Here is a 26782-nt window from a genome sequence, read left to right as displayed (position 1 = left end):
TAAGTATATATATATATTTATTTACTAGCAATATAAACTAGTAACTATAGTAGTTAACATGGATTCTATTAAGCTTCCTAAGCTAAAAGGATCTAGTAACTACGATATTTGGGCTATTAGAATAGAAGCTATTATAGTAGAAAAAGGTTATTTAAACTATATTATTAGTAACCCTAGTACTACTATAGATAATATAGAGTCTCTAGATGAAAACGCCTATAAAACTACTGCTATAATTAAACTAGCTTTAGAGGATGGCCCTCTACTACAAACTAGGTTTATAAGTAATCCTTTTATATTGTGGAATACTTTAAAAGACCTATATAAAGCTAAGGGCTTTAGTAGTGAGTTCCTGCTTAGTAAGGAATTATTTAATACTACTTTAGATAGCTATAAAGGCAATCTAGAAGACTATATTAATTCTTTTAAAAGAATTATAAATAGCCTAGAATCTATAGGAATAAGTTTGCCCAATAGATTTATTGTTGCTCTCTTACTTAATAATTTAAGTAAGGAATATAACTATATAGTAACTGTTATAACACAGTCTATTAGATCTTCTAATACTACTATTAACCTAGAAGAAATAGTAGCGCAGTTATTAGACGAATATAGAAGGGTTAATTTAATAAAGAATACTAAGAACTATAACTATACTAGTTCTACTAGTAATAACTATAGTAGTTATACTAGAAATAGTAATTCTAGTCCTTCTAGTTATAGCAACAATATAGAAATGTCTATGCAAACTAATAGCAATAACTATAATAAATCTAGAAAGATTTGTAATTATTGCAATAAAAAAGGACACCTAGAGTCTAGTTGTTTTAGTAAATATCCTAATCTAAGAAAGGATAAAACTATAAATAACTTAAGTAAAGAAGAAGAAATAAACTTAGAACAAGTTTTATTTACTTCTAAAGCCCCTATAAACACCTATAGTAATAGTACTATAGATTTTATACTAGACTCTACTATTACTAAGCATATTTGCTTTAGTAAGAATTTATTTACTACTATTAAACCTATAAATAAGAAAGTTAAGGTTAATAGTAAATCCTATATAGCTAAAGCTATAGGAGAAGTATCTTTTAAGTTTAAAGATACTAATAGGTTAGTTAAACTAACTAATGTCCTTTATATTCCTACTTTAAAATATAACTTACTAAGTTTAAGTTATATAACTAGTAAAGGCTATAAACTATCTAAATTAAAAGATAGTTACTCTATTACTACACCTAATAATCTACTATTAACTAAAAGTTATAGTAAGAAAGGTGCTATTAGCTTTAAAGCTATATACTCTAAGCCTATTATTAATAATAGCGCTACTAAACTAGAAGAAGAAAATAATACTTCTAGTAATATACCTACTAAACTAGAAGAAAGTTATACTTCTAGTAATATTCCTACTAGTGCTATAGTAGAGAATTACTATCCTATAAAGTTTAAAGATTTTATAAAGAATTGTCTTTCTACTAAGTTAGACAAGACTAAGCCTATTCTATCTAGTAATATATATAATACTAGATCTTCTACTAGTAAGCCTAATAAGTTAAGGAACTTTAGGTTAAAAGAGTTAAATTATAACTCTAAATCTAGTAATAATAATAGTAAGCTAGAAACTATACTAGCTACTACTATGTTAAATTCTTTTACTAGTAGTACTATATCTTATAAGGATATAGAAAATACTATAGAATCTACGCAATCTATACTAAAGCCTAAATCTACTAAAATAGTAGAAAAAGATAGTATAGATTGGGGGGGCCTATTAGATTCTAAGAAACTTAAAGAATCTAAGTTACTACTAGATTCTGGTAACTCTAAAGAAACTAGTACTAATACTAGTAATACTAGTAATACTAGAAAAGAGTTATTTAAGTATTCGCTAATAAGCAATACTTGTTTTTAGTATATATGTCTATATATATATACTATAGAAGCTTTTATTAACTAAAAAAGCTTTCCTATATAAAGCTACTAGTAATCTTAAATTTTAAGATTTTACTAGCAGGCTAAACCTAGTAGATCTTAAATAATAAGACTACTAAGCTACTATATAGTAATAAGAGTTCTAAATTGTTATACTCTATTACTTATAGTTTATAAATCTATACTATAAATATAGAAGCTAAATTGCTATTTTCTATAAGTATAGATTAGTTTGCAGAGTAAAGATTAAGGGGGTGTGTAAAGTTTTTAAGATAACTTAGAGTACTCTTTACTCTAGTAAATTCCTAGTTAGGTATAGTGCTTAGGTAATCACGCTATAGAACCTCCTAACTCTAAGGAGTATTTTCCTGTGCTTACTAAGCCTATAGCTCTACTAGTTCTAGAGATATTAATTGTTCTATTCTTAGTAGTATAGAGAAGCTTCTAGAATAACGTGCTTACTGGGTTCGTGGGCCACCTGGTCTAGTGGGCCACTTTTGCCAAGACCCTCCCCCATCACACCCTACTTTGGCCTGCATTGGCCCAATCTAGCTCTATACAAGATAAAACAAGCTGTAATATTACTCAGAGACTACTTCTACATCATTCTTGCATGTTCGCGCGTTGTGCCCTGTCTCTCCGCACGTTCCACAGCGTCGTTGGGATGGTTCACCTCCTTTACCCTGCACCTGCTTCTTGCCCTTCTTTCCATCACCACGCGACCTGAACTCCTTTAGGGCAGTCAATCGCTGTGCCTCTTCAACTGTAACACTTCCCTCTGTCTGTATTCGCTTTCTTTTATGTGATTTGCGCTCTGTAGCAGCTGCTAGAGCCTCTTGAAGCTGGGCACGCTCTTTTCTTAGCAAAGCCAGTTCGTACGCTACCTGTGTCCCCCCCTTTGCGTAGCTCTCAAGCGCGCCATAGATAGAGATTGGTGAGCTGCCCTGGTGATTCTTAAACTTCTCTCGAATCAGAGTCGATTGCGACTCAAATTCCACAAGGTTCTTTGGGGTTTGAGACTGCCAGGGCTCGTCGTTGGTGGGCAACTGGGGTGAAGGGGTCCGCAGCTTCACATTAAGGGTTGATATGACCCTTTCTGGGTCAAAGGGGACCAGTCCGGCCCCTCGGAACCCTCCCTGGATGTTGCTGGGAGTAATAGTCGCATTATAGGCTGCTCTGAAGCATACCAGGAACGTCTGCTTGTCTATGTGGTTGATCCGGTTGCGCAAGAGCTTGTTGACCTGATGCCCATACTCCAGCTTCAAAGGGGCAAAACAACCCACGTCAAGCGGCTGGAGAAGGTGCGATGAGTGAGCAGGCATAGTAAGGGTGATAATCTTGCTGTTCTTGCTGTACTGGAGGAATGCTGCTGACTGGTGGCTCTCGTGGCCATCTATAAGTAGCAGACGGTGGGTCCCAACAGTACGCGCCTTAGTATGCCTGTCAAAGTGCTTCAACCAGTCAACACCAAGCTCATTGTTGGTCCAGCCGTTTCTAGAGACCCCAATTACCCAGTCTAGGGGCAGATCTTCGTCCTTGTACCAGTTGGAGAGGTGTTTCTTGCCTTTGAAGATAATAAAGGGTGGAATAGCCCATCCTGCAGCATTCACGCCCAAGATTAACGTAGCCCACTCTTTACTGCCTGGCTGGACTTGCTTTGCTCGTCCTGGGTTCTCTGCGTCTGCAACAACTGCTCCAGGGGTAATCTGGCCCATAGCAAAGCCAGTCTCGTCGAAGTTGTACGTGTCTTCGTCCACGATGCCGTACTTAGCTTTAACATTGGCTACCAGGCTGAACCAGCCTTGTATTATCTCAGGATCCTCGCAGAGGGCTCTCTTGTAGTCGTACTTGCGGCTAAACTTTACTTTAAGCTTTGGTTGACGCTTAACAAACGTACTGGGCCAGTCTCGGCCAACAGGGGCCATTCCGCGCTCTGCTCGCAGCAAATTGGCCATATCAGCCACATCTGACAAGCGAGGGGGTTCTCCTCGCTGTATGAGGTAAAGAACATGATCAACAATCGCCTCCTCCGCGTGCTCGTCCAAATACCGTCGGCTAGGCATAGAATCAGCTCTTGAGGGCTGTCCCGCGCGTCGTCTGCTTAGAGTAGTTCGGGGCACGTTGTAGATAGCTGCAGCGCGTCGCTCTGAGAGATTCGCGTCTTGTTTAAGAGCCTGGAGTGCAAGCTGTACCTGAGCTTCTTTCAACGCGTCTAACTGGTGTTGTTGGGGAGGCATTAAGGTAGTAGTAGTATTTTGGTGTGGTCTTGGCAAAAGTGGCCCACTAGACCAGGTGGCCCACGAACCCAGTAAGCACGTTAAGCTTATAAATATATACTACTATTATTAGTAGAGATTGCGTGTATAGACGCGTAATCTGCTTAGAAATCTTGTTAGTATATTACTAATAAGAATAGTCTAGTATTACCTAGAATATTCTGCTTAGTAATATAGTAGGGAGGAAGAAAGTATAAGTATTCCTGTTCCTCCCTATTTTATCCTGTACCTAGCATCTAAGAGTATAAGCTATATATACTATTATATATCTTTATTATCTACTCTTTTATATTATCTTTATTACCTCTATAGGCTATACGCTTCCCTATTAGGAAATACTAGACTAGTTTGTCTAGGTCTTCTAGTCTAGGAAGAAAGTAGCTTAGCGTCCTCCCCCTACTTTCTTTACACTATAAGCTTAGAGTTTTTCTATAAATTTCTAGCCTCTGAAGTAAGATTTTTTAAGCTAGAAACTATAAAAAGGTAAAGTCTAGTTCTAAGGGCTTTTAGCTAGAGGGGGGGATCCTATTATATGCTTAGTAGCTTATGCTTATAGGTTACTTAGAGGAATCCTATATAGCTTATAGGTAGTCTTTAGACTTATATATATATTTATGAGATCACAGATCCTTACATCGCGTGTGTGCGTCAGTGCCGTGACGGTAGCCTTGAGTGGATAGACGGTTGAAGGCGTCGCGCCAACCGCTCTGTACATATCGTCAATCAGGTCACGATACGACATATCAAACCAATCCCTCCATAGAAGGTTGCACGTGTATCCAAGCATGGGGTTGTCGTCTGCAGTAGTAGCGACTAGGTGCCATGGAAAGGGTGGGGCGTCACCGGCTCTTCGAGCCTTGAGCAACTTGTCGATGAATTGTCGCAATTCGATATCTAACCTGTCTGTCATTGACCCCTTGCGATGGTATCGTATTGCTGGCTTGAACATGTTAGTATGAGGCAGTGATTGGGAGAAGCGACGACTGGAAAAAGTGTGGGGTTGTGAATTTATGCACATACCTGTAGCTGTAGCTTAAGTTTGTGGGGAGCAAACAGCTGCTCGTGGGTGAACTGCAGGCCTGCAATGCAACAAGCACAGCGAAGACGCTTAGCTGTGGAAGAGAGTAAGTGAGGCTATCGTCGAGAGTCTGTCTGGATGCGATGGAGACTTGCGAGCAAGTGAGACTAGCAGCTTGTGTGGGGTGAGGAAAGAGCTGCGCGGGCAGGTGGATTTGGTGTCAAGTGGACTGGGTGTGGCGGAGAAGGAGCAACGAGTAAGCGATGCCGGCGTCGGATGAACCTATGTGCGACGATGATGGTGTGGAAGGTGCGCTAGCAAGTTGAGACACACTGCGTGGGAAGGTGGGGTTGAGGTTAGGCTGATCCGGTGTGGTGAGTGTAGAGTGACAGGTATGCCGGCTGTCAGTTAAACCTACGTGCGACGATTAGAGTGAGCTCGCAGCTGAGACGGACTGCGCGAGTAGGTGAGGTTGGTATTAGGTGAGTCTGGTGCGCGTCGTGGAGAAGGGCAACACGCAAGTTGAGACGGAGTGTGCTGGCAGATGAAGTTGACGCCAAGTGGACCTGATGAGGTTGGGAGAGAGCGGCACCTCACAAGCTGCGTGGTGATATGCGTATACCTAGACGAGCTGTGATGGTAGATGGGGTTCATGTCACAGTTAAGATCGGCGTTGGTGAACATAGTTTGATGAGAGTATCATCGTATTTGAAATTGATACTATCACATCATATTATATGACACCGAGGTTAGATCAGGCAACACTGACGATATGCTTCCCAATGCCGAGAATGGTTGAGATGTTGTGTACATATCGCGTTCGGTCTCTCTCTCTTGACATCAGTAATCGTTCGTGTGGTTGTCGTAGCTGGTCTTCTTGAAAAACAGTAGTCTGCACTGTCCGCACTGCAAAACTCTAATACAGGCACTTTGCCAAGTCATACGACCAGACATCTTGAGATCGGGGTAATCTATAATGTGCTCCCGAAATGCGGTAATGTCGCGCACCAGCGGTGACAAGCAGTGCCCACATGAAAACCCGGCCTGTGCTTGGTCTAGCACTGCGGACATCGCGCAGTTCCCGTTCAACTCCCACAAGGCCTGCAGGTCCTCCGCTTTACCAAGTTCAGATGCCATGGCGTAGGCCTCCTTGAAGGACATCCACTTTCTAGAGACATTCTCGAACATGGCTTTATACATCCAGTAGTGCTCGGAATCCGACTTCCTCAGTCGCATCACTCTGAAGGTGGAGTACTTTGCATCATCTTGATGGGAAAGAGGTTCAGGATGCTCGTTGAGAAAAGCCAGGAACCCTGACCGTCTGCCATTGCGAGCTTATGATGGTCTCGTGAGCCTAAATCTGTTAATAGGAAGCAACGGATGAGACAAGTGTGGGAAGCGCAGGTGTACGTACGTGCATGTGTTGTAGCTGCAAGTCGTCATTTGTAGGAGAGCAAACAGCCGCTCACGGGCGAGCCGCAAATATGCAATGCAACAAACGCAGCCCAGACTCCCAGCTGCAGGAGAGAACCGCAGTAAGGGGGCAGCGGCCAGCATATTCTGTGGCAATCAGTAACACAATCAGAAAGTGTATGTATTCTTCATACTACTCGTGAGGCAGTAGGATATACGCAGAGATAGTCTGACTTACTCCGACATCCTCGAGGTCTACCCGACTTTGTCGCAGTGTGGAGACTAGTTCCCTAGACCGCGCGCTACACGTGCTTACAGTGAGAGGCGATGATTGACGAGGCCGGTAGTAAAGAAAGTAATACCATGAGAGGGTACTGGCTTGTAGGCAGCTCTTAAACGTGGACTGTTGAATGGAAGGAAGTAAAAGCCCAGGCAATCGGAGGTAATAGAAGAGACTAGTGCACTAACAATTACGTCAGGTGTGTGACCACGGAAGGCGCGAAAACGTGCTGATAAACAGATACATGCTTTACGAGTCTTTGAACACTATTACACGGATAGTTCTTACCTGACTCAGTACTGCTACAGGAACGTTGCCTGCGATGTTATATTCTTGTTGCACGATATCTTCTTTGTACAACAACATTATATTAGCTTTGAACTGCCAGGCTGTGTGTGCAACGGCATCTTGACTGACTGCAGCACTAAGTCCCATGTAATAAGAGGAGGTTCTACGTCATCAGGCTCAGTAGCCTCAGTGTTCTGCTTCGATGCAAACTGATGGACAATTTGGTGCATCAACAGAGAGGTGATAAAACTCTCGCGATGTCCGTATCGGCCGACTTGAAGACGTTTTGGCTATCACTCCACACCACCTCTTTCATTCATTGGAAGGATCAAGGTCCCACGATGTCTCGAGGTGATCAGATCGCCATTCAAATGAGAGTTGAGCGTCTTTCTCACAACTCGTCTTTGGCAACGCGATCGATGCTCTTGCCCCTAAACTTCTCGCCCTCTTTCGCGATTCGCCTCAACCGGAACACCTTAGCAGAATGGCTCTTGACCGGCGCCTTCAGACTACCTCCAGCCTTGACAACACCGATCTTCTCTCCGAATAGCCTCGGGTCCTCGTTGAGCAGGCCCTGATCGTACGGCGTTTCGGTCGCATTGTACCAGTTCGCCTTCTTGAGGACAGCAGCACGGCCCGCCTCAGACTTAGCTGCGATCAGCTCCTCAGCGGTGGACTCGGCCATGCGGCCGGCCCACAAATCGTGCACAGCCCAATCGAAGTTGACGTGTGGCGCTGAGCCGTGGGGTCCGAAAGGTGTGAAGATCTCGGATAGCTCGATCTCCATGTCCAGATCTTCGGCTGCAGCGTTGAAGAGGATAACAGCTTGGTCGCCGTTGTGCAGGTATCCGGCCCACACGTGCGTCTCGCCCTCGCCGTATTGGTCCTTGGCAACCTTGGTGTCCCTGCGGACACGCGTTACGGATCTGCCGTGCGGATCCTGGCTCAGTGCAATGATGGCCGGGTTGTTGATGATGGTCAGAGCTGAGGCAGGCATCGAGCGCAGATCATTGCCCAGAAAGAGTGGCGATTTAAGAGCGGCCCAGAGAGCAAAGTGTGCTTTGTACTCCTCGTCAGTCATGCCACCCTGGCCGACTTCGAGCATGTCGAGATCACTCCAGCCACCAGGAATGGAGCGATCTGCAAATGGAGCCACTTTGTTAAGAATGAAAAGGACAGAGCAGTGAGTACCAGGGGCGATGCAAGATGGGTCACCTGGCGCCATTGTGTTGCATCCACACAGGTCATCTGGTCGCTACGAAAAGGTCAAAAGATTTCTTCTCCATATGATTTGAGACCTACTGTGAAGCTGTCGTAGATATCGCCAGTGATACGCCACGAGTTGGAAATTGACATGCCCCACTTGAAAATTGTCAGTTCCATTCTTCCGCAGGATATTGCGTTCTTTACTTACAGTGTGCACTTGATCCTCTCCCCAATTGCAAAGGTTGAGCAGAATGTTTCGCCCGGAGGCCCGGAGAGCATCTGACATGACCTTGAATCGATTGAACGAGATCTGAGGCGTTCCAATTCTGCCCATGTGGTAGCAGCTATCATACTTCAGCATGTCTACGCCCCACTCAGCGAAGCTGTTTGCATCATCGACCTCGTGATCCAGAGATCCAGCTGACATTGAAGTCAGCTCCTTCAAACTCAATGTTAATGAGGCAGCTACTCACAGAAACGTGCACAGGTCATTTCGCCGGCACTGCTGTACATGCCATATTTGAGTCCTTGGCCGTGCAGATGATCTGATATCGACTTCAGACCATTGGGGAATTTGCTGAGTTCAGGTTGAAGTTTGCCGTTCTTGTCACGGCCGTTGACATCTTGCCAGCAATCATCCAGGACAACGTGGTCGTATCCAAGATCCCGGAGGCCCAGACTCAAGATCTGGTCTGAGGTTGTGTACAATAGGTCCTCAGAAACATCACAGCCGAAGGCATTCCAGTTGTTCTGATCGTTGTCAGTGAGGTGATCGACCGGAGAATTTTGTTGATGATCTCACCCATCCCATTGGAGGGGTCACAGCCAGGCCATTGTTGATTGCAGCCGCGCCGCTGAGGAGCGTTGTGGCGATGATGATGCTGTCTCGGTAAGGGGCCATCTTGGATGTCGAGATCGTACTGCAGCTGCTTGCGTAGCAATGTTTGTCTTTAAACACCGAGCACGTTCTGTGTCCGACCCGATAGACGAATGCCGACGCCAAGTGTTCCGCCCTGCGCTCTTGGGCAAGATCCACATAATACGCGTGGGAAATAGTCGTTGTTTTCCGCCGCTACGTGGATGTGGGGCCGTGTACCCGGGGACGCCCCATGCACATGTGGGGATTGCATTCCTACCTGGGCACTACTGGTGAGCTTGCCGATAACGAGGAACACGACAACGGCGATTGTTTCGAGAGAGCCAGGAGCGCCTCGTAATGTGGATCGTTGTCACGCGGCTCGAGTTCCATGTGCGGAGCGAACTGAACTAGGAAACGTAGCAGCCACCGATCTAGAACGAAACTTGTATCTTTGCTTCGCAAACAAGTTTGATGGAAGGCCCTCAAGCGGCTCATAGCGCTGTCAACACTGGACCAGAACGGGCGCAGTCGCAAGAGTATCTCGAAGTTGCGTTCAAGGCGTGACTTAGCCTGTCGTATCTGGCCATTATCGCCTGAGAAGAGCAGGGTGTGGATCTGAACCGTGGAGGCTATCACGAGGATATGCGCAACCGCTGGGTACATGACCTCGCTGCCAGGAGTCGCAAAAGATCGATAGACCACTTCGCAGAGTTTCGAGGCGTGATGCTTACAGTCCGCAGCATATAGCGTTGAGGTAGAGATAGCGTCTGCTCCCAGGAATTGATAATTGAGCAGCTGACCATAGTGGTAATACCCAAGGTACAGTGCTGCAAACATGCGTCCAAAGCCACGATCAGCAAACCACTTGAAGTTTTCAGGGGTATCCCTCATATGGTGAGGTAAGCTCTCCAACCAAACACTGAGTTCTCGAGACAAGGAGCGCACTCCCATCTCCAAGGTCTCGCCTTCAAGATGCTCCGATACGCATTTGCGATTGAAGTCGATGACTTGTAAAAGTATCCTGTTGAGTCTAATCATTTCCGTAAGGATTGGTGACTCGTATGTTGTTGGGTTGTTGATGAAATTAGACGTGAAATCGGCGCTCATTGACGAGAAGGGGATCTCGTCGATAGGAAATGAGACCGAACTGTGCAAGGGCATGATTCTCGGAACCTTGACTGCGGCTGATGACCACACATCAACCATGCAAACAGTCCACCACACTTGAATCGCTCCACGGTCAGCAAACAGGTTGAGTCAGGAGGCAAGAGCCTGCTCGAAGGGACCAATCTCATACCTCTGATATTGACCTCTCTCTCTAGAAGACTTGCAACCGGTCTATTGGGCAGGTCAAGGACCAAACACATACGACCTGCCGTGCTGTAGTACACATTCTCAACATCTGTGTCACCATGGGCAGCTGCATAAGCACCCAGCAATACACATGCTTGTACCGTGACCGGGGAGATATCGCGTAGGTTCAGTAGTGCCTCGCTTGCAGTGCGGAATCCTTCGCCCCTTTCTCTTGGATCCAGTTCCATGTAAACTTGATTGCTCGAGAATCTGTTCGGTAAAAGTCGGTTTAAGTTCACATGTGAATCGACAGATGGCCTTACCTGCTTGAAAGTGCAAAGATGGCGAGTAGGATGATTTTCGGCACCCTCTCGTGTGCAACATCCTCGGTAAACGATGGACGATGATACATGGAGTGGAACTGATCATGAATGTAGTCAAAATACAAGCTCACCAGCTCCAGTCTCAGGGGCATTGGCGGCAATTCGGTCGGAGTCTGACATTGTGTTGGTGATAACGAAACTCCCGGTGACATCGGCACCTGTTGAGTTGCTTCAAATTCTTCGATTCTGGCTTGACGTTGAGCGTAGTAGCCACCGTCAGGGGGCTTCTGGACACATTGCAATGCTCGAGACCGACAATACTCGCATGCAATCACACGATCAGACCGGTCGCTTGTCAGATAGATGCATTTGCGCCGTCGTGCTCTAGGATAAGTCAGCAAAGCCCTGTCACACCAGGTATGCGGTCGAGGCTGGGGTCGCTTACCGGCAAGTACTGCAGGCTGATGGTTTGCGCATCGCGCTACAATCCGTCGATCCACGTCGGAAAAGTCGTGGGTCTTGTACTGGTAAAGGGCGGAAAACTCCCTCGGCAATGTGGTATGGGTTCTACAGATGTGACGACGAACTTTGTTGTCGTCCGAAAAGTCCCCGCTTCATCCCTCGATGTGGAAAGGATTGAGGCCAAATCGGGGCTGTCTCCGCTGTCGAGAGACTTGCCAAGCTGGGAACCAGAGTCGGTCTGCTTGTGCCTCGGGTCTAGAGGCGGATTACTGACGGAGAAGTCTTCGATCAAGCCACGTGAGAAATACCCTGCAACGTGCAGATTCCTCGATTTCCCTCCTTGGTATTCAGGACAACCGTTGTTTGCACGATTGCTTGTCAAAGGACCCCAGACCTGACTCGAACGCTAGATCTGATTGGACGATCGTGCAGCCACGCACCTCTCCACGCAGAGGAGATTGCCCCATGGGACAATCTGTGTGCCTGCATCTCCCCGCAAAATTAACAAGACTTGCCTGGTCTCGGTCCATGCCGGTCGTGTGGTTTTCCCTTTCCAGACCAGTCTGCTGAGGAGCCGCCATCATGACTAGGGTGCCGCGGCTGGACTCTTCACTCTGAACAACGGTTGCTCGACACACACACACACATATAAGCTGACACTTTCCGGGGTTCAAGTCTTAATTACTCACGATCAGCGTGCGCATAGAGGATATCTCCTCAACCCTCATAATTGAAGGGGTGCTCACCTGCAACATCCCCTTTCCCAGTTTCATCCCCACCATGTCCAACCTTGACGACAAAACCGTTGGCCATGTGGCCGAGAAAGTCGACTCGACGACAATCGGCCACGGCGCAGCGGATGGCACAAATGCTGCCATCTCCAACGAAGCCAACATGTCGGTCCGTCAGAGTTTGCGATTCTGGTGGAAAGCCATTGTATTTTCCTTCCTCATCTCGCTCGCTGTAGTGATGGAAGGCTACGATACATCTCTCATGAACAAATTCTTTGCTTTCGAGCCTTTCAGAAACAGGTTTGGCGATCAAATCAACCCCGAGGGTGGTAGGGTTGTTTCGGCTCGATGGCAGACCATCATCCTGAATGGCACCCAAGTAAGGCTTCCACCCCCAACAACGTAGTTAATCATTCTAATAGTGAGCAGGTTGGTTGCATTCTCGGTCTCATCATCAATGGGTACATCACTGAGTGGATTGGTTACAAAAGGACGATGGTTGTCAGCATGATCGTCATGATCGGTTGCATCTTCATCCCCTTCTTCTCGACCAGCCTTGAAATGTTCTTGGTAGGAGCCTTGCTTCAGGGACTTCCTTGGGGCGTGTTCCAAGTGGGTTTTTATTTTGGTGTTGGTGAAATAGAGCTGACAGTTTCGTGTTAGACGTTAGCCATATCATACGCAGCCGACCTCTGCCCCACGCATCTACGAGCATATATGACCTCTTGGGTAAACATGTGCTGGGTTATTGGTGAGATTGTGTAAATAAAGACTTGCTTTATGTTACTAAAAGTCTTTTAGGCGGGCTTTTCTCCACGGGCGTGCTCACTGGCCTTATGAAGAATACCAGCCAGTGGGGATATAGGATTCCCTTTGCGTTGCAATGGATTTGGCCGGTTCCCATCATAATCGCCACACTTATGGCACCCGAGTCACCCTGGTGGTTAGTCCGCCAGGGACGTATCGACGATGCTCGCGCGGCTATTAGCAAGCTCACGGCACCCCAGGAGGGCGTCGAGTTTGACCTGGACGCCCATGTGGAGATGATGATTGTCACTGACCAATTCGAGAAGGAGGTCTCAGCGGGTACCAACTACTGGCACCTTTTCCGCGGCAGCGACTTGCACCGAACTGAGATTTCGGCTATGGCCTTCATCACTCAAGCTCTTTGCGGTGTTCCCTTCATGGGATTCGGAACTCAGTTCATGCAGGGAGTTGGCTTGAGCCAAGATGACTCTTTCCATCTCACTATCGGTCAGGACTGTTTGGGGCTTGTTGGCTGCTTCATTGCATGGTGGATCATGACGAAATTTGGTCGCCGCAAGATGTACTTGACTGGTCTGTCAGCCATCACGCTGATCCTACTCATTGTCGGATTCATTGGTCTTGCACCCAAGTCCAACAAGAGTGCAAGTCTCGCAGGCGGTATCTTGATCATTCTCATGATCTTCTGCTTCCAAGTATGTTCTCTACTTCAGAAGTTGAATGCTTTTACTGATTCAAATAGCTTTCCATTGGGCCCATTTGCTACACCCTGGCTGCCGAAATCCCCAGCTCTCGCCTCCGTGTCAAGACCGTCGCCCTGGCTCGCGCCAGCTATAACAGCATCGTATTCGTCACAAACACAATCATGCCAAAGATGATCGGTGTGAATGAGTGGAACTGGGGTGCTAAGGGTGGATTCTTCTGGGCAGGCATTGCAGTTTTGTTCATCATCTGGGGCTACTTCCGTCTGCCCGAGTCGAGGGGCTTCACATATGCTGAGTTGGATCTGATGTTCGAGCACAAGGTATCGTCGCGCAAGTTCACTCGCGAGAACGCCGATGCCTTGAAGCCAGCACTGACGGACATTGCTATGCAGCGTGAGAAGCAGGCTGGCGTCGAGCGCATCGAGTCGCACGCATGAGGATAGTCCGAGTATGTACTGCACCGAGGCATGTAGGACTAACCACTGGGCACTTTGTGGGACTCAACTCAGTCTTGTCGCAACCAATAAGCTGCATAAACACAATTGAATAATCCAGGTTCCAACAACAGTTTTGTCGGGATTCTTGATCCTTCTTCCTTGATGCCGTTCTACCAAGTGGCCGGTCGGACTTGCACTGAATGGCTGACCGAGCACATCTATTGCAGGCACAAGATAAGATGGCAAAAACTTCTACGAAAAAGTGAGAGTACGATACAGCTGAAGGAATCTTTGCCACCCGCTTGCGTCTCACCACCGCCTGCTCTCAGCTGTGCCACCCAAGTATAGCACGAGCAGCTCGTATTGCTTGGTGAGCAAGCTGTGTCGCTGCGTCGCTGCATCGCACAGCCAAGACGAGAACAAATCATGGTCAGGTCTCAGTCAAGACGAGTTCGAAGGTGCCCAAGTGGGCCGGCTGTCAAACCAAACAGCCAGACATCGTATTCGGAGGCAGCGGCTGGCCGACAGCACAGGGAGGCACTCAAGACTGCAAAGAATGCCACAATATGCAAACATTGAGAGGCCATGAACAGCGGCAATTTTGATACGAGCAGCATGTGCAGGCATGCAAGCCTGTGCAGTCTCGAATTTAAAGAAACGAAACAAATGGCAGGGTGTGCATGACGATGGGTCTCAACGGGTGTGGGTGCGCGGCGCCGCAGCCTATGAATAGCAGGATGCGGCGAATTGGAGGGCGCAAAGGGACTAGTGCCCGCCTGGTCAATTCATGAGGACTCGCTCGGACGCCCCCTGTATGCACCAGCCAGCCCTTTCTCCAGCGTGACAGCAGCGGTTATTGCATCCTCACGCACACCACAAACCCTCGTTGACCGCCCATCTCGCTTTTTCTTCACCAGTCGCTCGTTTTTGGTAGGAAAAAGGACCCTTGACAGGCTTGCGTAATCCATCACGCCGTTGTTGACACGCCAACACGCTCTCGTCGCACTACCGGCTCCACAACACACCTCCGCACCGCATCCTTCAGCCGTTCCACGGCCCTCGACCCGACTTCTTCGTTGCATTGCGCACTTGAGCAGGACAATGAGGCCTTCGCAGCTGCTCGCCGGCCTTTTGGCCATGACTTCGGTCTCGGCCGCCATGCCCGACGCGTTCGCCAACATAAACGGCCTGGGGGACGTTATGGACATTTTCAGACGCCAAAACGACAGTATGCTCGCCACACATCCTACTTTGTACGCATTGCTGACAAACATCACCAGACTCGGCCTCAGCTTCAGAACAGCCCTCGAGCAACCAGCCCACACGCACAACTCCACCACAGTCATCAAGGGCCAGCGCCACCAACAGCGAGAACAACAACGATGCCTCGACAACCGAGAGGGCAAGTGCGAGCGGCTCGCAGAGAGCCTCGGGCTCGGGCAGCAGGTCCTCGACCAGGACGAGGGCTACCAGCTACGACAACCGCCTACCTGCAGGAGGTATCTCCATGGTTACGCCTGGTGTTTTCGCGGGCTCGCAGTTCTACAAGGTCGGCGACTTTGTTACCTTTGCCTGGAACTACACCTCGCTGTCTCAGACACCGACAGCCATTGACATCCTCGCTACCTGCACCGCCAACCAGGCCACATACACCATTGCTGTCAACCAGTCAGCCACCGAGACACAGGTCGTGTGGGATACCAAGAACACCCCGTCAGGGCAGGTGCCTTTCTTGACCGAGAAGTACACTCTTCTGATCTACGATGCCGATTCCAGTGTGAGCGCTGCTCCTCGTGCCGGATACCTGGGTGTATTCAACACCTTCCAGTTTGGCATGTACACACCGAAGCCGTACGTCCCATTCAACGGTAAGACCCACTTGAAGCCAATCGTACCGACACAGCTTGCTGACTTGTCCAGAATACAATTGCGTAAACTGCAACGGCGCCCTCTCTCAGTTCGAGAAGATGACGTTGAAGGCCGTCCTGCTTACAACAGGCACAACAATCGGTTCGCTGGCCTATTTCACATACAGCTTCGGCCTGTGGTAATGCACCACGACATGCAGGCATCTGGACGCCTGACGTCTCGTACACGATAACGGCATTCCTTACGCTTCACATTTGTCTATATTTCACTCATTTCGAATCATAAAAAGGCCGGGACTGGCGCTGTGGGGTTGACAGCGTTCAGCGGGGGAGCAATCCACAATCATTTGGAGTCATCTATCGTCTGGAGTTCGAGGAGCATATAACTGTCTTATTATTCTGTGAAGGAAAGGGGACTGCACATCTTAGGCTACTGACCAACAAGCGTCTTAATAATGCGGAAGATCGCGCTTGCTAGACGCACGAGATGTAATATTCAGGGTGTTTGGCTAGGACGAGGCAGCGGTGCCACAATGCATCTAAGAGATCAAGAACATACATCACCATTCTGCTTGACTGACGCGTGCGATGTTTACTTGTTCAGTGATGTTTACTGTTGTTTGTGTATTAACACTGTGCCTAGAATGCGTGCCAGCACTTGGCAAGAATGCAATGGTATCTCGCGCCAAACCTTAACTCCTATCCGCGAATTACACTTGACGTCAATATCCTACCTAGGTCCGACGCTCAGCAGCGCTCTACCCTCGCCCAGCAGGCCTCGCCCTCCACTCATCCTTCAGCACCCAACGTCCCCTCTGCGCACTCCCGCTCCGCTCCAGCGTCGCAACCGCCTTCAGCATCTCCTTAAACTCCTCGTTGCGGCCCGGCTGCGCCCGCACGTAGTGGTCGAAATGATCAACCAACATCTGGCTCGGCACGGCGCCGCCATGCGTCATCATGAAGTCGCGGATCATCTCGAGCATGCGACGGCCGCGAAACGACGCCGGCGTGGTAGCTGCAGGTGTGGACGCGCGCGACGACGAGGCGGACGTCGATGCACCCGTTGATATAGGGCGGCCTTGTCGCGCCGCAAGACTCGACAGGATCGAGGACGAGGATGGCTGGCCTCGGCCTAGGCTGCTGCCTCCCCGCCCACCGCGACCACCGCGTGATGCCGAGGCACGAGGGGAGGGCGCAGCGGGGCGTCCGGCGGCGCCGTATGTGCCTGTCCATGTTGGCACGCCGGCGGGGACAGCGCGAGCTTCCTCCATGCTTTTCTTGAGCTGCTCGGCGGCGAGGGCGGCTTGTCGTCTGGCTTCGCGCTGAACGAAAGCCGGGTCAGCTTGGATCTTACGCTTGCGGCCGCCAGCAGTGGAGTTGACGATTGCGTCGTGCTCGAGGACGGAGTGTACTCCTGTCTTTGCGAAGATGGTGGACATTAGACGACCGTCTGAGGCGGGTTTTTCTCCTTCAGCGCCCTCGCCTGCACTGTGTGAGGTGTCTTCGGTATCGGAGATGGGGGCTTGGAAAGCCTCGGCGTGTTGAATGCCTTTGACTGCCGCAAGATCTTTGGCTGCTGTCGCATCTGGGGCGGTCGAACTGCCATCCTCGTCGAACTTGACTTCGGAGCCGCGGAAGAGGTTGCTTGTTTCTGTCTCGCCGTCTGCTGATTCGCCGCCCAATGTGAAAAGGTCGTGCAGATCACTCATCTGGAACGTCTGGCGCTGCTTTGGGTCTTTGAGTACTTTGTTCGTCAAGAACTGCTTGAAGATTTGACGGTGGTAGATCTTCTCCTCAATGGTTCCCGCGGACATGAGTCGATATATCTCGACCTCTCGCTTTTGCCCGAGTCGCCATGAGCGTTCTCGTGCTTGGATGTCGGTGGAAGGGTTCCAATCGGGGTCGTAAATGATGACACGATTCGCACCAGTCAGGTTGACACCGAGTCCACCAACCTTTGTCGTAAGCAAGAACACATGCAGATCCGGGCTTTTGTTGAACTCATCAACAAGATCCTGTCGATCTTTGATGGGTGTCTCGCCATCCATACGGCGGTAGTTGATATCAGGTAGGTGGTTGAGGAATTTCTGAAGAATATCAAGCATGATACGGTGTTGAGCAAAGAGTAATGTCTTGTGGCCGCCCTTCCTCCATAGAGAGAGTAATTCCTTGACCACTTGCATCTTTCCAGACTTGTTAGGTGCACCATAATCATAGCCAGGCTGCTTTGACAATTTTCTATGCTCAGTCAGGTCTGGGTGGTTGCAAATTTTTCGAAGATAATCAACGCCGTAGAGCATCTGACGCTTGCCAGACGAGATTGATTTCATATCCTCGGAGTGCAAAAAGCCTTCGTATGCTTGTCGCTGCTGACGTGTCAGCTTGCAGAATAGTACTTGTTCTTTTTTCTGCGGCAGATCGGTCGCCACGTCGACCTTGAAACGCTGTAGTAGATATGGGCTGATGGCATCCTTGAGCGTCTCTGCGCATTGGATTGCGGTTTCGAACTCGAGGTTTGAGGCATTTGCGTACCCACCGCGCTTGATGGGAAATTCGAACTGATTTCTGAAGTTCACCAGTGTACCCAGACGCATGGGAAAGACGAAGTCAAACAGCGACCACAGTTCGCTCAGGTTGTTTTGCATGGGTGTACCTGATAAGATAATGCGATTTGGTGTGCGAAGCTCTTTGCAGTGGATTGTGATGGCCGTGTTGGGGTTACGAATCTTATGCCCTTCGTCGAGGATAGCACATTCCCACTCAGTCGCTATCAGAAATTCTGAGTAGGTCTGAAGTCCCGAGTACGTTGTAACGAGGACATGGCCGTCACGCTTGGCCTTTTCGATGATTTTCTTTGCCGCTTTCCCAGCTCCAGTTAAGGTAGTGTCGTAATCACCATAGCTACGCAACTCCATCTCTCGTTCGGCTCGGTCCTCCCTTTGAGTGTTCAGCATGCCACTGCCTGATGTGTGCAAGATTGAGACACGCAGAGCCGGCCACCAGCGATGAAACTCGCTGACCCATTGCTTCATAACTGTAGCTGGACACACCACGATTACAGGTTTGATGAGCCGCTTGGAGTAGTGAAGGCCTGCAACAAACGAGATGGCTTGTATGGTTTTACCCAAACCCATCTCGTCACCGATGATACCCCCTACGTTCTGTTGAAATAACTCCCAAAGCCACTGCACTCCTGTCTTCTGATATGGGAACAATGCTGGGTATATGTCTCCCGGTATGCTGAACCCACCCTCTAGGACAGTATCGGCTTCTGTGGGATGAGGTTTGAACCACTCTTCTTCTGCATCGTCTTCGGCGATGATATCGCCCGCTTGTTCTCTTGCTCGCTTTCTTGCCGCAGCACGATCCTTGGACCACTTTTCAATGCGCTGGCGGTACACTTTTTCATTTCCATCGTCGACTCCCGTAAGATCTTCTTCCTCTACCTCAGCCTCGGGTTCGGAGACAGCTTCGGTCTTTCTCACTTTCCTCCCCCTAGCCTTGCGCTTGTGGGCAGCGCTCGAGCCAAAGTCTTCATCGTCGTCGTCGTCGACAACAACGTCAGAGGCGTCTTCGGAATCATCCATAGTTGCAAGCTGACGTGCAGACATACCGGGATCAAAGGCATCGTCACTCTCCCCGTCGGTCGTACCTGGGTCCACACTGGACGCTCTTGAAGCCAACACGTCACTTGTAGGTGTCAACTTCCGCCGCTTCCGCGAACGAGCCATAGGCTGAGGGCTGGAGGCTTCTGAACTCGCGTCAACATGCTGAAAACCTGGTTGCATCAAATTTCGATGCGAAACCGGGCCTGTAGTAGTTTCCTCGACCATGTCTTCCATCTCGGCATCAAGCATAGCCTCTCCTAACGTCCCTAGCCCAGCTTGATTCTGTGCTAACCTCGAGAAGGGTGTGATCTTGCCGGTGCGGATCAGAAAGTCGCGCCGACTTTCATTCAGCAGAGGACCGTTGACACCATCATGTTCTGGCTCCTCCCCTTCAGGCGCGGCATGCCGTTCATTGATGCGCTGTTGTATCGCATCCATCTCCTTGTCGAGATCTTCAATCTTCAGCTGGTATGCTGCAACCTCTCCGCGCAGCCGGGCCTTGTGCGTATCGACCGCAGGCAGCGCAAGTCGATTCCGCAGCTTCTGGATCGCAGCTTCAGCACGCTTTGCTTCTGCCTCTGCCTTCTCTATGCGCTTTTTGTCGCGAGCATCAGCCTGCTCAGTGAGCAGCTGGTCTGCCTGGCGGCCGATATCGCGCTCGAGATCATCCTGCGCCCGAGTCCCAGTTGTAAGGAATTTCAGTCGTGTTTCTTCATCGGCGTCTGAAGCTATGTCCTCTTCCTCGCTCTGCGCGTCTAGCACGACCGCTGTGTCGTTCGCCTCCGCGCCGTTCGAGTCTCGCGCGTCGTTCACGGCGAGAATGGGCATAGAGGTGACTGTGGCATCATTGCTAGAAGACGAGGCCATATTTCGGATTGTGAGATGCTCAAGAAGCGGCGACGCCTCACGGTCAGAGCAGGCTGAGAGTGACTGAAGAAGTGGCGATCCGGTACGAAATGTGGGGAACACGGGAAGCTACAGATACTGTGAGTTTACCCTCATGGCTTCATGTTCACCGTGAATGTGAGGTTCTCGCAAATGCCATCGACTACCTATGGCCAATGCGATTAAAATTGTAACGAAGCGATGATGACTGCCACTACCTTCTAGGCGGCCAACTGGAAGGATGATATCATCAGACGCGCTAATGACAGAGCGGGCACGGCCATTACGGGCGCTCACGTGCCTTTGACCTAACGTTAGTCTCCCGAGGTTACCCGACTTCTTGAAGTCGTATGTGGAGTATATACAGCTTGCTTAATTCCAACAACTGCATACAAGTCTAGAGTCTAAGTTCGTACTCGCTACTTTAATCTTAAGATGGACTACCCACAAGCGATCATTTCGGCTCCTCCAGACAAACGCTCGTTCTTACTGTCCTATGGACACAGCCATTCAATGCTAAATCAGCAATTGGACGCTCCGTCGAAGACTTTCACCCCGAATTTCCACACTTGATCCACCGTGACCTTCCTCTCACATCCTGTCGAGTTGTCTTGCAGGCTAAGAATGACCAAATCTGCATCAGCTCCCTCTTTGAGACTACCTTTAGTGTCTTCCAAACCTAACATCTTTGCTGGGGTCTCCGTGACCGCTTTCAGCGCCTCTGGTACACTTGCACCTGTCCAATTCAAGAAATTGTTTACACAGTCCATAAGCTGGATACTGCTCCCAGCGATCTTGCCATTCTCTTCCAGTGTAAGCAACGGACCTTGCTTGATGATGCGCGACCCGTTTGTCCATTCGTAAATACCATCGGGCATCCCAGCAAGACGCATGGCATCAGTGACTAAGATCAAACCTTCTGGATGCGCATTCCATGCAATTTTGATAGATGTGGGATGCAAGTGTGTGCCGTCTGCGATTATACCAAAGTATGGTTTGCGTATGGAGGAAGACGGCGTACCAAGCAGACCAAAGATGCCGGGATTGCGGTGATGGAGAGGGCGCATGGCATTGAACAGATGGGTGATCATGCTTGCACCAGCTTTTATACCTGCTTTCGCTTCCTCGTATGTAGCTTCCGAGTGTCCAATCGAAACTCTAATACCTCTCTCTGTAAGAGCTTGGATGGAAGAGAGGGCTCCTGGGAGCTCAGGAGCGAGAGTGATAAGCTTGATAGGCGAATCGTGTCCAACATGAGCAGCACCATAACAAGCAGCTATGTCAGATATGCCATTTGCTGGCTCACGTAGGAGTGTGGCCCTGTGGATACCATTTTTCGTGCAGTTCAAGAAGGGGCCTTCGCAGTGGGCGCCCAAAGACTCTGAACCATAGGCTGGGTCGCGATCCGCCCCTGACGGTCCCAAGTAGGGTAACGCCTAGTATCTATTAACAATCCGTCAAATGGCAAGATATCCAAATACTGACCTTGTGATAAACCTCCGGCTCCTGCGAAGTAATTGTCGGCAAGTAAGATGTTACGCCAGCAGCAATGAGTCTTCTGTTGACTCGCAGCACACCCTTGCCGTAGGCTGCAGCACCCTCATCAGGGATGACCGAGAAATCGAATCCGTATGCGCCGTTGAGCTGGGTCTCGATAAACCCAGGAGAGAGTATGCGGCCACCCAGGTCGACGACCTCTTCGGGCGCGGTCTTGTGCTCGAAGAATACCTCTTGTCCATTTAGGATCTTACCCGTGATGGAGCTGACCCAAAGATCCTCGTTAACGAGATCATTTCCTTTAACCAGCAAGCAATTGGTGAACTTGGTTACGCCAGATCCTTTCTGTGCATAGCACGGATTACTACTCGTGGTGACCAGCGATGGCATGGTGTACACTGTGAGACTTGCAGAAGCCCAAATGGTGGAATATTGGACCGTAAGGGTTGGAAGTAAGGGAATAGGCCAAGGCACTGGCCGGAAATGGAAAGGGAGTGCGGTTGAGACAGAGCTCAACCAACCTCAAAGGACGGGCGCGCATACGGTGGTATTAAAGAGGCCTGGAGTCCCCACAGATTAGCTACGATGACGCCAGTAACTATCACAGCTGGACGCAAGCTCCTGTCACAAACCCGCCGGATGCTGCCAAGAGTACACGCCTCCTAGACCAGCAACCTTACTGGCTGCCGGAAACGATGTGACACAACGATTTGTTCTGGGAGCTTATCGCCCACCACTGCATCCTTGAGACCCATCGCGGTAGTACTTGAGGTGGTATCGAAGCAAAGTCGTCGATAAGTTGATAACGTACGAAGCTATCACCTGGGCCTCCACAAGCGAGGGAAAAGTGGGGCCAAGGCATGCGCCTCCGGGAAACCATGAATGCGACCGTTGCATCCACCTCCATCTTTCCTCCATTAACAAGCCGCCGCGAGTCACGTTCAAGCCCCAACGCCCATCGCAGGTTCAGTTCGCTTCCGGGCCCTATGCGACAAGCGCGGTCATCATGGCGGCCAAAACCGAGAAGCTGGACCCGGTTTGGGATGATCTCGATAGGTAAGCTCCACGCGCGTTCTCATTCACACGATCCGCAATGTGACCGAAGACTTAGCTGACGTTATGATGCAGGACTATGGTATGTAGCTCTTACCACATTTATGTGACATGGTGAATAGGCCAGTAACGTGACATTAGGGCCAATTGTTCATGATGGGATTTGATGGGACTACTGTTACCCCACATATTCGGACAATTATCGAGAAGTTCCGAGTTGGCTCTATCCTGCTTACCGCAAAGAATTGCAAATGTGAGGAATCAAATTCGTCGCATGTGGCTCTACATGCGTTGCTGACGCTGTCCTCAAGCCGCAGAACAGACAACAAAGCTCTGTCATGATCTGCAGACAATCGCGCATGAAGCTGGACACCCAGTGCCTCTTGCCATCGGTCTCGACCAAGAAAATGGCGGCGTCAACAGCCTCTTCGATGAAATTTACATTCGCCAATACCCCAGCAACATGGGTGTGGCAGCCGCAGGTTCAACTGATCTGGCTTTCGAAGTAGCAAAAGCGACTGCACAGGAGATTGCTGCCTGCGGTATCAACTGGATCTTTGGTCCATGTTTAGACGTGCTCACCAATGCACGAAATCAACCACTCGGTGTCAGAACAGCTGGCGACGACCCCCAGGAAGTTGCTGCTTACGGCTGTGCATTCATGCAGGGCTACAAGGAAGCCGGCTTGGTAACACTTGGGAAGCACTTTCCATCGTATGGTAATCTCGAATTCCTTGGCTCAACGCTCGATGTACCCATCATCACAGAATCACTGGAGCAGCTGAGTCTGAGCGCATTGATACCTTACAAGAAAGCCATTGAAAAAGGTCTTGACTCCATGTTTGTTGGTGGTTGCGCAATGTCTTCAGCAGGCCTCAATGCTATGCACGCCTGCCTTTCTGAACAGGTCATCGACGGGCTCTTACGATCCGACCTGAAATTTGGAGGTGTAGTAGTTTCCGAGTGCCTGGAAATGGAAGCGCTCAGCCACAACATTGGTGTTGGTGGGGGAACGGTCATGGCCGTCAACGCTGGTTGTGATGTCGTTTTACTCTGCCGGTCGTTCGATTGCCAGCAAGAAGGGATGAAAGGACTAAAGACAGGCATCGAAAACGAGGCCGTCTCTAAGAAACGGATCTATTCCTCACTAAGACGTGTTCTAGCTCTGAAAGCCAAATGCACATCTTGGGAAAAGGCATTGAACCCTCCAGGGATCGACTACCTCGAAACGCTCCAGCCTTCACATACAGCACTGTCTACAAAGGCATATAATAGTTCTATCTCGGTTGTACGTGATAAGAACAGACTTTTACCGCTGACCAACATCCTGGAGAGCGAGGAAGAATTGCTCCTCCTCACGCCGCTGGTGAAGCCGCTGGCCGCATCCGCTGCGTCGCGAGAATTATCAGATGCTGCAGCTACTCATTCGCCAGAGCCCCATGCTTGGGAACATAGTTCATCTGTAATGAGTGGTGAGCGAGTATTCAGGGAACTGGGAAGGTCTCTAGCTAGGCAACGGAACGGCCGAGTGCTTCACACCTCCTACACAGCTAATGGTGTTCGACCTGTCCATGAGAATCTCATCAACCGTGCGAGTGCGGTCATAGTCCTCACAGCAGATGCAAATCGGAACCTGTACCAGGCTGGCTTTACCAAACATGTATCGATGATTTGCAACATGCAATACACAACTGGTGGCGAAAAGCGCGAGAAGCCTTTGATTGTGGTAGCTGTAAGCTCTCCATACGACTTCGCCATGGACAGTACGATCGGAACATACATTTGTACATACGACTTCACCGAGACAGCGCTGAACTCTTTGGTCAGGGTCCTGTATGGTGAGCTCTCACCAACAGGAACACTACCTGGAACTATCAGCAAAAGCCAGAAGCTGCATCCTTCAAGACAGCATTGGCTAGTGGAGAATTTCAACGAAGAACGAGATGCAAACGCTCTTGACGCACTCATCAATGTAGTCATGGAAGGCACAGCACCGAACCAGCGATCAGAACTATCAAGTGCGACTTCGAGCTCGTTCATTTTGCACCATCAAGAGGTAGAAGAGTCCCACTTCGTGGTCAGGAACAGTAGCACTCAAGCTTTGTACGGATTCTGCTCTACGTACTTCTTCAAGTCGACAGGCACGGGAGTCATCAGCGCTCTGTTCGTAGATCCAGCCCGGCGAAAATTGTCCATTGGCCACTCTCTGCACAACCGTGCTATCCGAACACTGTTACAGAAAGAAGGTATCAAGCGGTTCCAGCTAGGATCTCGGTTACCAAGTGTCTACCTGGGTATCCCTACAGGCCATGGTCCTGAGCGTAAACGCCTTAGATCGTGGTTTGCTAATCTTGGATGGAATGCAGCGCTTTCACGACCAATCTCTAGCATGGTAGCTCGTAATCTGCAGACTTGGACTCCACCCGAGGGTATGGCAAAGAGCCTGGCGAGTGCTGGTGCGCAATTCGATCTTGTGTATGGCTGGGACTTTGCAGGTCCCGTGCTTGACCATATCAAGACCAGCAATCGACAAGGCTTGGCTGAGGTATACAAGCTCGCGCTCCAAGATCCCCAGGCTTGCGGCATCATTCGTGCCAAACGTCCAGAAGATGGCGCCCTGGTGGGTACTGTAGTGCTCTACAACCATCACTCCCGCCTTTCGGAGTACATGCCACCACTCAAAGACCTCAATGAATCAGCTGGAGGCATATCTTCACCAGTAATTTCGCCTGGTGTTGGAGAGTATTCGACATTGCTTCAAGGGCTCATCCTGCTTGGTATGCGTCAAATCAAGGCACAGGGGTGTAACGCATGTTTGCTTGACTACGTAAGTTGAACCCTGGCTCACGATTGTGACACGAACTGATATAGGCAGATGGACGGCGATGGAAACTTCGATGGTTTCTCGACGATGGGCTTTGATGTCATGCACAACTTTGAAGAGGTATCATGCGATGCAGCAACATGGACTACGATACCCCCTGCTTGATAATTCGTGGTTCTTCCTCCAAGACGCTTTGCTATGATATTGAACGCTGGGAGGTAACACAAGGTTTAGTGATTGGGAAAAGGGATTAATTGGCATACCCGGCGTCACGGCGTTCCAATGTAACACATACCCTCCATGATCCTGAGTCAGACTTGTAGTTGGTATCTTGTTCGAAACAAATACAGATTGCTGTTCTCATCGAACTCGCGCGCGATAACACACCAATCCTTCCGATCGTCATGACGCATTGCCACTAGCGGGAGTCTCAAAGCGGAAGTGACGTGATGAGCAAGCCTTCGGTTGCACCTGCCGCACCACCACGACCTGAGCAGGTCGCATCCCTTCGCACCCCTTTCCGGAGACTGAGAAAAGCTGGAGTAGGGTGAGGATATGGACAAAGACTGCGTAGTATGGTGCCGAGTAAACGTCGTCGGGATAGAGCTGCGGAGCAGAAGTGAAAGCTTAGGTTATTTATAACCGCACTTACCGAAGCTTCGAACTGGAGGTGGAGGAACAGCTGCGATTCGTTGCCTGGCTCGTTCGGCTGCACGGCGCTCCTGATCTGCCACTGCCAACGTTCGGCTTGTCCGTTCGAGAAGCTTTCGAGAATCTCGGTCGAGGTGCAGCCTTGCCGGGCAACAACGCTCTTTGGCACGTTTCTCTTTGTCCACGGCCTGCAGACAGACGTTGCTGGTGTTCGCGCCCCACCGCGGGAGCTTTCCTCGCCTGCATTGTCGACTCCCGCGCAATCTTGGCGATTGCGGCCTGCATGTGACCACTTGGGTGAGGCTCGAGTCGCACAGCTTCAGCAGCGACAGGCGCTGCGAGCTACCGCAATATTGTCTGGTACGCACGCTCTGCCGACTGCGCTCCCTCTGCGGCGCTTGCATCA

At 49.6% G+C, this 26782-nt stretch overlaps 7 protein-coding genes across 7 annotated transcripts; 3 read left to right on the top strand and 4 right to left on the bottom strand.

The window, feature by feature from the left end:
* Positions 1–7479: 7479 nt before the first annotated feature.
* Positions 7480–9432, bottom strand: C7974DRAFT_51389 (glycoside hydrolase superfamily). Its single transcript, XM_046146769.1, has 5 exons — positions 9219–9432; positions 8890–9166; positions 8625–8836; positions 8513–8572; positions 7480–8465 (listed from the first exon to the last, which is right to left on the bottom strand). Exons 1-5 carry the CDS (start codon positions 9315–9317, stop codon positions 7602–7604), a joined length of 1512 nt encoding a protein of 503 aa, XP_045993549.1. The 5' UTR covers positions 9318–9432; the 3' UTR covers positions 7480–7601.
* Positions 9433–9548: 116 nt separating this feature from the next.
* Positions 9549–11368, bottom strand: C7974DRAFT_318866 (fungal-specific transcription factor domain-containing protein; the record flags this gene model as incomplete). Its single annotated transcript, XM_046138675.1, has 4 exons — positions 9549–10498; positions 10573–10838; positions 10892–11275; positions 11337–11368. 4 exons carry the CDS (start codon positions 11366–11368, stop codon positions 9549–9551), a joined length of 1632 nt encoding a protein of 543 aa, XP_045993548.1.
* A 765-nt stretch (positions 11369–12133) lies between these two features.
* Positions 12134–14114, top strand: C7974DRAFT_427678 (general substrate transporter; the record flags this gene model as incomplete). The annotated part of the gene is made up of 5 exons (XM_046144571.1): positions 12134–12463; positions 12514–12696; positions 12748–12835; positions 12886–13544; positions 13592–14114. The coding sequence occupies 5 exons, from the start codon at positions 12134–12136 to the stop codon at positions 13988–13990; spliced, it is 1659 nt and encodes a 552-aa protein (XP_045993547.1). The 3' UTR covers positions 13991–14114.
* Positions 14115–14986: 872 nt separating this feature from the next.
* On the top strand, positions 14987–16329 carry C7974DRAFT_51348 (uncharacterized protein). The gene is made up of 3 exons (XM_046146768.1): positions 14987–15218; positions 15271–15858; positions 15911–16329. Exons 1-3 carry the CDS (start codon positions 15092–15094, stop codon positions 16039–16041), a joined length of 846 nt encoding a protein of 281 aa, XP_045993546.1. The 5' UTR covers positions 14987–15091; the 3' UTR covers positions 16042–16329.
* Positions 16330–16440: 111 nt separating this feature from the next.
* C7974DRAFT_402362 (DNA repair protein-like protein Rhp26/Rad26) lies at positions 16441–20577 on the bottom strand. The gene has a single exon (XM_046142694.1). The coding sequence runs from the start codon at positions 20331–20333 to the stop codon at positions 16617–16619; it is 3717 nt and encodes a 1238-aa protein (XP_045993545.1). The 5' UTR covers positions 20334–20577; the 3' UTR covers positions 16441–16616.
* A 97-nt stretch (positions 20578–20674) lies between these two features.
* C7974DRAFT_475143 (N-acetylglucosamine-6-phosphate deacetylase) lies at positions 20675–22621 on the bottom strand. Its single transcript, XM_046146630.1, has 2 exons — positions 21837–22621; positions 20675–21787 (listed from the first exon to the last, which is right to left on the bottom strand). The coding sequence occupies exons 1-2, from the start codon at positions 22236–22238 to the stop codon at positions 20873–20875; spliced, it is 1317 nt and encodes a 438-aa protein (XP_045993544.1). The 5' UTR covers positions 22239–22621; the 3' UTR covers positions 20675–20872.
* Positions 22622–26331, top strand: C7974DRAFT_402360 (glycoside hydrolase superfamily). Its single transcript, XM_046142693.1, has 5 exons — positions 22622–22904; positions 22977–22983; positions 23043–23154; positions 23213–25728; positions 25777–26331. The coding sequence occupies exons 1-5, from the start codon at positions 22855–22857 to the stop codon at positions 25888–25890; spliced, it is 2799 nt and encodes a 932-aa protein (XP_045993543.1). The 5' UTR covers positions 22622–22854; the 3' UTR covers positions 25891–26331.
* The last annotated feature ends 451 nt before the right edge of the window (positions 26332–26782 follow it).

Source organism: Boeremia exigua, assembly GCF_020726555.1.
Source record: "Boeremia exigua strain MPI-SDFR-AT-0100 chromosome Unknown C7974scaffold_11, whole genome shotgun sequence".
Classification (NCBI taxonomy): Eukaryota; Fungi; Ascomycota; class Dothideomycetes; order Pleosporales; family Didymellaceae; genus Boeremia; species Boeremia exigua.
This window is presented reverse-complemented; position numbering and strand designations above follow the sequence as displayed.

Bases quoted from the DNA above. Each gene is read 5' to 3' on its own strand.
- C7974DRAFT_51389 (XM_046146769.1), bottom strand. From the start codon at position 9,317: ATGGCCCCTTACCGAGACAGCATCATCATCGCCACAACGCTCCTCAGC. The intron at 9,167-9,218 runs GTGAGATCATCA...GACAACGATCAG, and splicing joins TGACCCCTCCAATGGGATGG to AACAACTGGAATGCCTTCGG. The intron at 8,573-8,624 runs GTAAGTAAAGAA...ACAATTTTCAAG, and splicing joins GAGAGGATCAAGTGCACACT to TGGGGCATGTCAATTTCCAA.
- C7974DRAFT_51348 (XM_046146768.1), top strand. From the start codon at position 15,092: ATGAGGCCTTCGCAGCTGCTCGCCGGCCTTTTGGCCATGACTTCGGTC. The intron at 15,219-15,270 runs GTATGCTCGCCA...AAACATCACCAG, and splicing joins TTTCAGACGCCAAAACGACA to ACTCGGCCTCAGCTTCAGAA. The intron at 15,859-15,910 runs GTAAGACCCACT...TGACTTGTCCAG, and splicing joins GCCGTACGTCCCATTCAACG to AATACAATTGCGTAAACTGC.
- C7974DRAFT_402362 (XM_046142694.1), bottom strand. From the start codon at position 20,333: ATGGCCTCGTCTTCTAGCAATGATGCCACAGTCACCTCTATGCCCATT.
- C7974DRAFT_475143 (XM_046146630.1), bottom strand. From the start codon at position 22,238: ATGCCATCGCTGGTCACCACGAGTAGTAATCCGTGCTATGCACAGAAA. The intron at 21,788-21,836 runs GTCAGTATTTGG...AATAGATACTAG, and splicing joins AGCCGGAGGTTTATCACAAG to GCGTTACCCTACTTGGGACC.
- C7974DRAFT_402360 (XM_046142693.1), top strand. From the start codon at position 22,855: ATGGCGGCCAAAACCGAGAAGCTGGACCCGGTTTGGGATGATCTCGAT. The intron at 23,155-23,212 runs GTGAGGAATCAA...GCTGTCCTCAAG, and splicing joins TACCGCAAAGAATTGCAAAT to CCGCAGAACAGACAACAAAG. The intron at 25,729-25,776 runs GTAAGTTGAACC...TGATATAGGCAG, and splicing joins ACGCATGTTTGCTTGACTAC to ATGGACGGCGATGGAAACTT.